Source organism: Papaver somniferum, chromosome 11 (genome assembly GCF_003573695.1).
Source record: "Papaver somniferum cultivar HN1 chromosome 11, ASM357369v1, whole genome shotgun sequence".
Lineage (NCBI taxonomy): Eukaryota > Viridiplantae > Streptophyta > Magnoliopsida > Ranunculales > Papaveraceae > Papaver > Papaver somniferum.
Window position 1 is genome coordinate 97,377,058 of NC_039368.1, and position 14,285 is coordinate 97,391,342.

The 14,285-nt window shown below is 33.8% G+C and overlaps 1 protein-coding gene across 2 annotated transcripts; it reads right to left on the bottom strand.

Moving 5' to 3' along the window:
- Positions 1 to 1,593: 1,593 nt before the first annotated feature.
- On the bottom strand, positions 1,594 to 5,690 carry LOC113321637 (pseudo histidine-containing phosphotransfer protein 6-like). 2 transcript variants are annotated; one of them, XM_026569537.1, is made up of 6 exons: positions 5,557 to 5,690; positions 4,719 to 4,867; positions 4,331 to 4,396; positions 2,825 to 2,896; positions 2,422 to 2,494; positions 1,594 to 1,978 (listed from the first exon to the last, which is right to left on the bottom strand). In XM_026569537.1, exons 1-6 carry the CDS (start codon positions 5,620 to 5,622, stop codon positions 1,757 to 1,759), a joined length of 648 nt encoding a protein of 215 aa, XP_026425322.1. In that variant the 5' UTR covers positions 5,623 to 5,690; the 3' UTR covers positions 1,594 to 1,756. The 2 variants fall into 2 exon arrangements, with proteins under 2 accessions (XP_026425322.1, XP_026425323.1); XM_026569538.1 differs by lacking the exon at positions 2,825 to 2,896.
- Between the last annotated feature and the right edge of the window lie 8,595 nt (positions 5,691 to 14,285).

Here is a 14,285-nt window from a genome sequence, read left to right on the forward strand (position 1 = left end):
CAAGGCATACCTATTTCACTACCTCACCAAATAACCATATTCGAACTTCTTCAAACAAAAGTACTTGCATCGATAACCACAACCTTCTGCTTCCTTTTTTGGTCCTTATGGTTAACCAGGAACGGTGTGATGTATCGCCAACAACAAAAAAATCCGATAAATGTAATGCAAATGGCCATCAAGCTCCAGCAGGAATATTCTTGGGCCCAGACACACCTCCCACCGGCGCTCCCTGGGATGCAGCCATATCCAAACCCATCACAAAGAACAACAACAACTTCAACCATCTTAGTAGGATGGCTCAAGCCTCAATCAAATTGGATCAAAATCAACATGGACGGTGCAACAAGAGGAAACCCCGGGATAGCGAAAACAGGTATTATATGCAGAAATGGGGAAACCAACAATATCCTAGCAATAACACAACCTCTAGGCATCACCACATCACTTGCAGCGGAGACCTGGGCCATGCATATAGCCTCTAAAACGGCGACAGAACGAGGATGGTCAAAAGTCCAATTTGAAACGGATTCGGAAAATTTAATGAGATTTATAACCTCAGATACAGCCCCCCTGGTGTATATCTGACCTGGTTACAGAGATCAAACAAAGGCTCACCCAAATCCAGTAATATACCGTTAGCCACGTCTACAAAGAAGCAAATCAAGCAGCAGATGGTTTAGCATACCGAGCAGCGGATGATTGCTCCATAGGGAGACTCACGACAGTTGTATGGGAATATATAATTCCGCAATCTATCAGTTCTATTGTAATAGAAGACTCTATGGATATTACGTACCCGCGTGTAATTTCAGTCTAATCTAATAAATTTCATGCTTCAAAAAAAAAGAAATCCAAGTAATAAATTTAATCATTTTATAAGCCGACCATGAGTTCGTAATGCTAGTGGAACTAAGAAAAAACTGTCAAGCATATAACGATGCGGTGGGTAGGGGTATTGGGGAGTATGTATATGGCGATATAGTTGTTGCTAAAGTCTATAACAAAGTACAATTATAAATATACCTGGCTAGCTAGATTGGAGCTTTTACTAATACCTGCATGAATTGGACAACGAAACTGATTAAAACAAATAACATTTTCACTGCACAAGTATAATATAGGGGGTATAGTTGTTGGTAACGGCTAAAAAAGTGCATTTGTCCATCCATCCATCCGACTATCCAGATTGGCATTTTTGCAAATACCCATATAAAATTGGCCTACAAAACTACAAGAATAGTAGAAACAAAAATCATTGTCACTGCATAAATATAATATAGGGGATATAGCTGTTGGTAATGGGTATAAATATAAATATGGGGAAATGATATACTCACCGCGGGCTGGTCCCGCGGTGTGTCCCGAGAGGAGGCATTTTCTTTTGACTCGGCAGTTTGTAGGGGTGGGTTAAAGTGTGGGTACCACCCCTTCTCTCACACAAACAGGATCGGGACAACTAACCCGTGGGATTTGGCTTGCCAAATGTGAATCATTTTCCTATTAATATATGGTTTCCCATCCATCTGGTTAGCCGGATTGGAATTTTTGCCACTACCTATAAGTATTGGCTACGAAACTGCAAGAACAGTAGAAGGAGAAAACATTTTAAATGCATAAATACCATGTTTTTTTACTGGGAACTACATCGCTGAAATGACATAACAAAAATCAATGCTAATCATTTATAAGTTCACTACGAGTTCATAATGCTACCAAAAAAAAGTGCAGGTAAATGAGGACGTAAAGTTGATCATCAAACTCTTCGGCGACCTGTGGTCCGTGGTGGGAGTGGGGCTCTACGACGACCAGTAGTCGTTGTTGGGAGTGGGACTGTAGGGAGGTCGGTGGGTGGGAGTGGAACTCTGGGGATGCCACTGGTCGAGGCTTTGGGGAGGCTAATCGGTGGTGGTGAGGCTCGAGGACGGGCAGTGGTTGGTGGTAGAGCAATGACCAAATTGTGTATCTGCCGCTCAAGCTGCACAATCAAAGAAAGACATACATTAGCAATATATGATTGCCTTAATAAATTATAGGATAACATACACAGATATTTGACTAAAATAGTTAACACATAAGTAAGCTTTGCACTTGTTTTTCCTTTCTTAAATAGGGAACCTTGTAAAAAGTTATATTTCGTTTGTAGTGAATATTCTTTTTTAAATAGAAAAAGATAACAAAAATGATCCTTGAACTCCTACTCATTCCCTAAATGGATTACCCTATATGGATCTAAATCTTAAATATAACTACGTAACCATGCATTGTGCTTCATTTAGCAAAATTTTGTAAAAATAAATGAACAGTATTTGAGTCATAGATGGTGTACGATTAGGCTAAATTTTATGTATGACTTATGAATATGCCGTGGCTTTAGCAAACTATTCCTTAAATTATTTTAATGAGGAAAATTCCAATTACCTTTATAATGTGGAGATAGACTGGTTTCATTCGTTGATATTCATGTGAAATTTGATCCACGGCGTTGCCACACCTGACACCATTATTAAATTTAAATCAGAAAAGCAAACTTAAATTTATATTGATAAGATTTATCTTTAGGAATAATAGGAAGATTATATATGTAATAAATATGTTCATTAATTTTATAAAAATAAATTGCTTACTTCGTACTTTAAATCATATAAAATTGCTAAAAAGTAGGGAAAGAAACATATAAAAAGCCTTCATACTATAAATAAATAATGAAAGAGCGAGCATAAAAAAATTAAAAATTTGGTCGTCCAGTATAGTCATATCAATATGTATACTACTGTCTAACATGATCTGCAGCTATATCCATATAACAATAGATCATACTAACCCAATAATATCAAATTTCTCCCTAGCCTCTTTGAAAGCCTTGCATCCCTCGTTGATCTTGATGGAACCGACACTAATACCAAATAAATTTAACAAGGAAATTAGTATCAATGTTATTGCCTAGAAATATAGCATTCCTTGAAGAAGCATTTTAACAACCTGGACTTGTCATAACAACTCAATTGGTGCAATGACTTTGTAACTTCCCAATGAACAACACAAAAAATATCCTCCTATTTAAACCTTAAAAGATGAGGAAAAAAACCAATTTGAATAGATAATAAGTCCCACAAATGATACCAACTATAAGAAAAATGTAGGGGTAGAAACGTCTTATTGTCGCAAACTATTCTTTTTCTTTGAGAAAAAACTCTACCATTAGAAGAGGAATGCTAGATACAAGCCTAGGTAGCTAGGTGAAGGAAGTACGTAAGTGAGATTCAATTCCCAAACCTCTTGGTAAAATCCACCAAGTGTTTCTAAAGATTTTTGAAATAAAAATAAATAAGATAAATTTGTTTTCCAGCATATTTTGACGAGCCCACAAAACCGAAAACCTAAAGCTGGAAAATATCATAACAACATTTAATTTAAGATTAGAACAATGAATGTGGTACTAAAAGAAATACTAAAAAGGAAAACTTATCGTTAACTACAAAAAGAGAGATTAAGTCAAATGGAAGGTTTAGCTAGGAAAAGCATAATCATTGACTTGTATTTGATAAGGGTATTGGATTTAGATGATATTTAACAATAAATAATTTCTCTAATAAGTGATTTGAACAGTATGCCCATTTATGCGATGATTAATTGGCTCCTGATAAGGAGAATTTCTGGGAGATAAAAACCAACAATCCAATACATATATACTAATGTTTTGAAATGAGCATTATTACCACATGATCCTCAAAGTTTCAATATCATATTTGGTTCCCAATCAAATATTATATCCGAAAAGACTGAGTTGACTATCTGGAAATTGGTTTAGTTGGATGCTCAAAGTTACAAACCTTATTAATTAGCTGGGTATAAGCAGTTGTATATAACTGCTAAAGATTTGGGGTGGGGGATGCATAATAAAAATCATCTACTGATATAACTCAAAGTTAGGTTAGAAGGTATATTGATCAGAATATGATAGTTTTGTGGTTTTGGGTATCTAACGACCATCTAGTTACATGAATAATATTGTGTCATATTAACAAACATCCCTTTATAGTGTGGAAGATTCAAAAAATCATGTAAGGTTAAATTATTTCGTTTGTGAAATATCTTACTGAGACCCAACTATGATATTAGATACTCTGAGGAACTCAATGCCTAGTATTTTAATCACTTTTACAAAAAAAAAAAAAAAATTAGGTATCAAAAAATGATTACTTTTACATATAACTCTGTTCAAAATAAAAATTCATAAATTCAATTATATGCTTCATAAAAGAATAAATTCTAGATAAACTACACAATCCTACGATTATGTATATGACTGTATGACATGGTTAATTACCTTTTGTTACTTCCGGTTAGTTTGTGAACCAACCCTTCAATCTTCACTAAGTTGAAAGCTGGTTTTCTGCATATAAATAAAAAATCTTAATTATAACAATTAATTTTGAAGGTAATTAATGTACCAATTCTATAACCTTCCAAAATCTCACACACGCACACACGTGTAAATATACATATATACATATGCATTACTATGTTGAAAAAGCATTCTATGGAAGATGAATATAAAAGCCTAATTATAACAACTAATTTTAAAGTAATATATTAATGTCTATTATTCTATATATATATATATATACTAATGTCTATTACCTCCAAAGGTCAAACACAAGTATATATATACAGACGAATCATAGATGATATAAAGTTTTCTTCAAATTACTTACGCATGTCGATACATTTCTTTTATCATTTGTTCTTCTTCTTTGCAGGTGATAGTTAAAAGATCAGCCACCATACTGAATCCCTCCTTTTTATAGTCCTTCATGTCCTGAAGACTTAGGAACTGTTCAAAAGTACTCCTTTCAAGAACACCCTGTATTGAATAAATACAATAACACATATAATTGTTCATCTTAATAATATTATTATATCTTCAGTCTCCAAACTAAAGAGTTTGATGAAACATACAATCAAGTAGAGATCTACACAGTTATAGTAAGAGAAAAAGAAATATCCAAACACATATATGGAGACTACCTACCACATTACACTCTAATTAACAATAAGATCTAAAAAAGGCTAAGAAAAAGCATTTATTAAAATTATTAATGAGAAATGAATCATCTTCACTGATCAATTAAGTACCATACATCTAAGCAAGTGTATCAAGTCAAAAAATGTATCTATACATGTACCACAAGCCACTTGTTATATCACCATTGATATTTTTACTTATCTTTTTTTTGCAGAAATGATCACTAGTAATTCTTTTTTTTTAAATATATAACAAGATCTCAGAACTCAACGAATGTAACATATATATACAAATATTAACTTGTCATTTATCGAAATACATAATAAATTTTACCATAGATATATCGAAAACAAGCATGAAAGAAACAAGAAAACTTATGAAAACTCATTTTAAAAGTAATCAAATCAATAGATTACTTAGGTTTCCCATAATAATACATTAATTAAGAACCATATGAATGTATAAATAAAAGTAAATAATAGAAAACTAAATGAAGAATCAATAAGCAGAAGAATACTTCATTATACCTCGTCATATTTCATAGACAAAAACCTAAAGAGTTCTTCACGAAGAGCGGCCAAATTTTGATCCATTTTTCACAAGAAGAAAAAAAGAAGAAGCAAAATCCTCTACTTGGTAAAAAGGAAACCCTAAATATCAGAGACTGAGAAAACAAAGAGATGTCATATATAATAGTAATTATTTGGGGTGTGACTTCTGAAGAAAAATAGGTAGATTTATAGGAAAATTAAAGAGAGTAAGTGACATTAATGCACGCAATAATGATTACGCTTGTCAGATAGGTTAAAAAAACAACAACAAATTAATTGAAAGTTTGAACAAAAGAAATTAAGAAAAAAAAGTATTTAATGAGGTTTAAATAGGAACGCAGGGTACTTTACTTATTGTTATATGGAACTTATCATACTTCTACATATTATTTTTTTGGTAGACCTTGACATGTTTTCTAAAGTGAAAGTTTATTTTTGAACAATCAAGGTTTACTAGTTTGTTGATTTTTTTTAGTAACAACCTTACTCGGAAAAAATTATATGTAAAAGATGGTACGTCAACATATATTAGCGTAAAAATGAGTGAAAAGGTGTGAATGGTTATTGGTTAGGAGAGTGGAAACCTATAGAGAGAATAAGTGACAACAGAGTATGCAATAGTGATTATGTTTGTCAGGGAGGTTAAAAAACAACGATAATAAACTGAACGTTTGAACAAATAATTTAGGAAAAAGATTATTTCAAAAGGTCTAAATAGGAAGGTGATTGTAATTTACTGTTAGATAGAAACTATCATTCTTTTACATTTTTCTTGGTAGACCTTGACATATTTTGCGAAGTGAAAGTTTATCTTTAAGCAGTCAAAAGTTAGTAATTTTTTGATTGTTTTAGTAACGACCTAGATTATAAAAAGTTACATGTAGAAAGTCGTATGGTGGCATTTAGCAGTATAAAAATTAAGTATAAAATTATAAATAATGGTTGTTAGCAATAGGAGTAGGACCCTGTTAGATCAGAGAATCTAGACATCTCAATCTGAGGTGTAAGAACTTCAATAAGAAAGATCATATTAATTAATAGTCACGAGGGATCTGGATAGTATATTCATTTTAGTATAGTGGTGAAAATGTGTACTGCTCAAAAATAAATAAACTGAAATACAGTGTATATTATAGTTAAAGTTCCAATGTCCATTTCCTCCAAAGAATTTGATAATTCAATATAGTCAAGCCGCAAGCGTACTCCTTATGGGCAAGTTACATTAGGTCAGTATTTAACTATTTTCGGGAAAAAAAACTGGCGAACTAAGATTTTTTTTTTGTTCGTTAATACAATGATACTTTATCTTTTAACACAAAATAATATTTCTTTTATATGTTAATGTATCACAGTTTGTTACATGTATATCTAGGTAGACAAATTTTAGTTTACCGCTGACATAATGGCTTTGTTGATGCCTTAGTATATACAAGAATATTAGTTTACTTGTGTTGCATAACGATCGGAATATTAATTCCATAATGACATTGATGATTCTTTTTATCCAGTAGTTTCAATATGTCGGTTGCATGATCGGATCAGGTCATAACGGTATAGTTGATTCCTCTGCATAATGACATTAGTTAATTCATTGGAATAGATCGTTTATGGAATAAATCGTTTTAACGGTAATGTTTGTGTTGTCCCTACGTCATTATTGGCAAAACTATTGGATAAAAGGAATCCAACAACCGTACGTACAAAATTATGAAATAAACCGTTTTTAACATTTTCTTGTACATCAAAAATTGTTGCTTTCGCCACATAGTGGGTCATAATTTTTTTATCTACTTATTTTATTTTAATATAAAAATATAAAATTAGTTATAAAAGGATTTACAACTAAAGTTGTCATTAAATAATTGATATTGGAATTCTTATGCCATAAAAAGAAAAGAAACAACGAAGATAATAGCTTCAAAAAATACTTTCAAACACATTTATTTTGCAAGTAGATATTTTTACCGGTGACAATGTTATCAGTTTTTGTGAGAAATTTAATTGTTTTTGGAGAAAGAGTGATAAATTTAATTATAAAATCATTATTGGTGTGGGTTTTTTCTTTCAGTTAAAATTTTACTGACCAGTATTATCCTCCTTATTTTTCCCCTCCCTACTCGCCTACTAATCTTATATGTAATTACTAAATAGTCCCTGAATTTAAAAATGATAAACTTTGTTGAAGTGAAAAATAAATAAGTTAAAAACATTATCACACGTAGGATGTGAGGAGAGTATGCAGGAAGAATGTAAGGGAAATTTTATTAAAACTATTTAATGGACAACATTATCTTATCGGTAATGAGTTTTTTTCGTATTCATAACATTTCCACTATATTATACGCCAAAATAGTCTGTCGGAACTTAAATTTAGTGAACCTTTTTAATATTCAAGGAATAAAATCACAATGGATTTTTTTAAATATAAAGGATGTGTCATTTAAACTTACATTTTAAAAGAGGTATCCAATATATAAAACTTCTTTCAGAATTATGAGGTGTTTCACACATCGCTTGAACTCTAAGAAGTGTCTCAAATCAGGTATTCATGTACAGTGTAAATCAGACAGAGTTTAGAATGTGGCATAGGAATTTAAATTCCACAAATTATTTGTGGCGATACCAAATTTCAAGAGTATACCAATTCAATATCCTTGTCATTTCATAAAATATATCATCTACCAACAAACGGGTAGTTGGATAGTTCATATACCGAGAACTGAGAAAGTACAGGTGCACCAAATGAAGACTTGAGTTCAGCTGAGTCAAGTGAAGACTTGGAACCTGGACGAGGAAGCTGAGGTCTGAAGTAAAATAATAAGTGTATAAATATAATTTAATTAATATTTGGTAACCGACTTAAGGTAACCGCCTTGTAATTAATATAAATACCCACTTGCAAGCACAAGTGAGGGATCTTCTAGATTTCCGACTCATTTCTCTGAAACTTTCTCTCTCCTGTAACTAAAGAAATTAAGTATATCTTTGTAACTCCAAAACCTCGTTGATGGAAAACACCAAAATACCCACAGTAGACGTAGATCTTCAAGATAGAACCATTTCAATCCATGTCCATTTACTTTCAGTAGTATTAATATCTTTATCATTACTAAACAATTATGGAGTACAGAAATATGTATCTTTATAACCAGCGTATCTCTTAGGGATGTTCTAAGAGTCAGTTACGATTGTGTTCGTATAGTGGGGTCGACATGACCATTTGTATCTCGAAAGGATTTTCTTGGAGTCTTCCGTAGGGCTCGAGGCAGAATAACCAGATGTATCTTGCGGAGATGTTCTAGAAATTATTAAAAATTCATGAGTAAGTCGAGTCGGTGCCTAGAGTAAACATGGCCAGTTGGTATCTCGTCAGGATGTAGTAATAGTTAGCCTATGAGATCAATAAGGGGTGAATTGTACTTACCAGATATGGATGCCTCCACTCATGCTCATAAGTTAGCATGGACTTTTTATAAATCTACAGAGCCTCCATGACCAACAGTGTCTAGCAGGGAGATAAACTAGGAATCATGTCATCACGAGCAGCTGCGTCTCGCGGAGACGTATGCTGACATCATGGATGATCATGTTCATTCTTGAGTGAACTAGGGACATTTCATGAGGCTTTTGAGCCTCCGTGAGCAGTAGTATATCTCGAGGATGTATGCTAGGAATCACGGCATCTTGACCAACAATGTCTCGCGGGGACATATACTAGAAATGGTGGCTACAAGTTCCTTGAAGACCAAGGGTCGATTCTCTCTCTCGTGATAGTTGATTTTTGACATATGGGGTTGAGCTTGTCTTTTAGCAATAAATATCAAAATTATCTTCGGAGCTCTCTTTTAAGTTCAGTCTTTCGAACATCTCCTATTTAGTTTTATTAAACCTCAAAGATAACTATTGGCCTAGAATAATGATTCACCGCTAGTTGTAAGCTTACCATTTTGGTTGTGGTCTTGAAATGACCATTTTCCTCTTTATATAAATTTCGCCATCTACACATGCATCAACATGTTTATCTGATGTTATATATCAGTCATACATTTTTGGTTGGGCAACTTAGAAATCAAACTTTTTTTTATGGATACTAGATCAAAATATTTATTGAAGAGTGATGTCAAAGTATGGAGCCTGGTGTACCAACAAATATGTACTGTAAGAGCATGTAATATTTCGATTAGCAAATATATATGGACTAACTCCAATATACTTTCTAGAGAATCAACTAGACAGTTAGACTCAATCTAGAGAAAAGTATATCGATGAGTTAATATCTCTCTCACTTGATTTGATCTTTACTCAAGAAAAGAGAAATCTGCGAGTCTTTATCAAATACAAGGATAATAACTTGGATGGTACCAAAGACCAATATCCAAGTGTCAATCAATTTAAATCAACAACCAAATGTTGGATATTCTAATTGATTGATCTTAACGCACAACCTGTGATATTTCAATTATATAACAAAATATAATGCGGAATAGAAATAATACAGACACCAGAAATTTTGTTAACGCGAAAAACGCAAATGTAGAAAAACCCCGGGACCTAGTCCAGATTGAACACCACATTGTATTAAGCCGATACAGACACTGGCCTACTACAAACTAACTTCGGTCTGGACTGTAGTTGAACCCTAATCAATATCACATTGATTCAAGGTACCGTTGCGCTCCTTAAGTCTCTGATCCCAGCAAGATACTATGCACTTGATTCCCTTATCATATCTCACACACAACCAAGAGTTTCTACGACCCAAAGTCGAAGACTTTAATAAGCAAATCTGTCTCACACAGAAAAGTCTATGATAGGTAAATCTGTCTCCCACAGATAGACCTAATAGTTTTTGTTCCGTCTTTTGATAAATCAAGGTGAACATGAACTAATTGATAATCCGGACTTATATTCCCGAAGAACAGCCTAGAAATATCAATCACCTCACAACAATATTAATCGTATGGTAGCGAAACAAGATGTTTCAGAATCACAAACGATGAGATGAAGATGTTTGTGATTTATTTCTATCTTGCCCTATAGGAGATAAATCTCAAGCCAATTATTCAACTGAACTCATACGATAGAAAATGGGAAGATCAGATCGCTCAACTACAAGAGAAGTAGTTTCGTCTGGCTTCACAATCCCAATGAAGTCTTTCAATCGTTAACTTACAAGGTCTCGGGAAGAAACCTAAGGATAAAGGAGAATCGACTCTAGCAAAACCAACTAGTATCACACAGGAGGTGTGGGGATTAGTTTTCCATTTTCTAGATGTCTCCTTTATATAGTTTTCAAATCAAGGTTTGAAATCTAAGTTACCTTGGTAACAAAGCATTCAATATTCACCGTTAGATGAAAAACCTGATTTCTCCAAGCTAATATCTTTCAACTGTTAGATCGAAACTTATCTTGTCATACACAAATGAAATGTGTTTCATTTAGGTTTGAGTAACCGTAATTAAACGTGTACACTTGTTGGGTTCAGAAATAGTTAACCAAGGTTATCCATATGAGTACTTTCATATCAACCATATTCATCTTCTTCACAACTAGTTCAAATGACTTCAAAAGAACTAGTTGAAGAGTTTTTCAATTGCTTAGGTCTTTATACAGACACACAATTGAAACAAAATCGGTTAACAATATAGCCATGGTTTGAAAAGATTGCATTCCTTATTGATTTATTGTTTTAAGTTCATGAACTTCCGATTTGAGAAATAACCAGCTTGGGTACGCGTACGGGTACGTGAACCTTAGCTACCGGATTTGAGTTTGGAAACTCAGTAGAAATTTTCAGTTTGAAAACTTCCGTGAGTACGCGTACCTAAGGTGACTAGTTTTCCGGTTTGTAAATTAAAAACTCTGGCAGAAATTTCCGGTTAGAAAACTTCCGCCAGTACGCGTACGGGTATCCGTACCCAACCTGTCTCCTTTACCAATGTCGCATGCACAAGTGCATACAATTGGTTTCCGGCACATGGATTTATACACTAATGTGCGAACACAATATATATGCTTATATCCATAGTTGGTTACATAATCTCAACTCTACATTTCAATCATTGAAACATTCTTCTATAATGTTATAACAGTCGTTATTCACAACTATCGTCATCAAAGTTATTTTCAAGATTGAAACATCATCATGACTTTCATCACGGGTACATATGAAAAGTGGTTAAAGCGAAAGCTTACCAACACGTATTTCGAGAAAAAGATAGGCGAGTAAACTCGGCTCGAAATAGCAAATGTGTATGTATGAAAACTATCATACTTATACGACTTTGTCTCAAGAGTATGAGATAGATAGATAGACTTTTGAGTGATCGATAAGTTCAAGTCTCCACATACCTTTTAGTTGGATGAAGTTCCACTGGTTCCTTGATTAGTTCTTCGTATTCATAAGATGATCACCATGGAGTCTGGAGCTCAACTACACTAATCTGTCCTAAACCGAGACTTAGCTATAAGTAGTTTAGAAATCAAGACATATAGTTTTGAACAACTAAATTTGACAAACATGCTTGAGATAGAAACGCCTTCTCGTCTACATGCTTGATCTCCTTGGTGCTTCATCATTACTTGAAAACTTCGTCTTTTCCAAGTACTCCATGATTCCATAGATGTTCAATTCAGCATCATAGTTGTTGAAGTTCCGTAGCCATAACAATGAGAAAACAAAAGCTCTCGATCATTTTTATACAGTTTCATAGTATTATTACACAATATCAAATTTCTTATATCACAACTTAGACAACAATACTATGGTGATATGTGTCACTCCCCCTTAGTCAATACTTTCATCTCAACATGAAAACCACTCCCCCTTACATAATAATTAGAAAACCATATGTATTTGTAGTGCGAACTACACATTAATTCTCCCCCTTTTTGTCAATAAAATTGGCAAAGGTACGAAAACTAGTGGGATCCTAATGAAATTTCCACGGAGATGCTTCAAGACCAAAGAAAAGTACATATCAACTTGTTTAGATGCAATCATATAGCCGAGACTAAATGCATTCATCAAGGAGTTTATAAAGATACAAGATAACCCCTAAAAATTCCACAGCCGCACTCCCCACAAAGATATGGAAATTAAGCGCAAGTTCAAAAGAACTCTCCCCCATTTGATGTCATTCCCGAAAGAACAACAAGAGCGACCTTACTTTTACAAGAAAAGAAGGATTTCTTTGGACACAAAAAACCACAAAATGATTTTGTATCCAAAAATTCTCAATTAAATTAACCACAAGAGAACTCATGTTTAATTTAATCGGAATACACAACCAAATAATTCACAAACGAATCTATGATTTGTTTAGTTAGAAATGCTCACAGAAGAAGACTTATGGAGCCGTGGTAGACGCATTTATGTGTCTAATATATCTCATTTGTATATACTGTTAATGCCCGTTTTTGTACTCATTATGGTATTTTATTTATTTATAGGTGTTTTTGGAAAAATAAGGTTTTGCGGCGAAATTGGTTAAAAATGCGGCGTTTGGAGCTCCGTTGACGGTGTACCGGAAGCCCCCCAGAAGTGTGCCGGAAGTACCCCGGAAATGTCCCAGAGGAACCCCGACAAAGTGTGGAAAACGCCCCAGAAAAATCGCTAAAGGCACCAAAGAATATAAAGGCACCCTTTTCTTATTCAAATTTTCAAACTCTATTTTGGCGGGAAAATGCATGCAAGAACTGGTAATATTTCATTTCGATTTTTGATGGGCTTCTGAAGAGATTCAATCACCGAAATTGATTGGTCTAGGCTTGGTTAAGCTAAACAGACCATATGCAAGTGTTATAATCGAAAAACCTGGGCTAAACAATCCGTTGGAGAGGATCAAAGTTTAAACAGAGAAGAGAATAATATCGTTTCTGTTGGAAAAGAATTGCCCAATTAGAGAAGATATTCTCCTAGGATTTGAATATATCCAAGTCAGGGAAGTTTTAACAGAGATTAATAAGCCGTGTACAAGGAGAGGGAAGATTTGGGGGACACGATCTTCATAAAACAGAAAAAAAATATTTGAAAAGATACGAAGTGTTGTGAAGATTAAATGCGAGATTGCGTGAAGATTTCTGGGAGCTGCTGTGTATAAATAGCATCCTTAGGAGTCAGAGAAAGGTTATCAAGAGTTTGGGGAAGGTTTGGGATGCAGAGGAGCGAAGAAGAAGGATTAACAACAATTCCCACCTGCTGCTGCTGCTGCCATTAGAGGACCTTGAAGAACACGAAGAACAGACTGCACAGAGCAGTCTTATTTTCCGCACCGTTAACAGCAGCAACTAAGTATCGTTGTTTTACAGCAGTCGTCTTCTATCGTTGATTTCTGGACGCCTTTTGTGGGTCGTAGTTTCGCTGTTTTATATTTATCACTCTTTTAATCATATTTTGAGCATCAAGTATGTATTTTGAGAACATGATTATTATGAGTAGCTAAACCCCAATACCGGGATGATGGAGGAAGCTGTTTTTCAGCCATGTGGTTATTTAAATAATTCTTAATTCACTTTTTGCACCGATTTTAATTGATTTATGATTTCAATTAATTACTTGTGATTTTGTTTGATGGAACATGCTTAGTCCTAGGGATTCTTGATGTGCCATGCTTATAATATACAAGTAATATTTTATGGAATCTAATTTGGCAAAGATAGAGTTAATATTTGTTTTATTTTGAGCTATAATCGCCTAGGATTA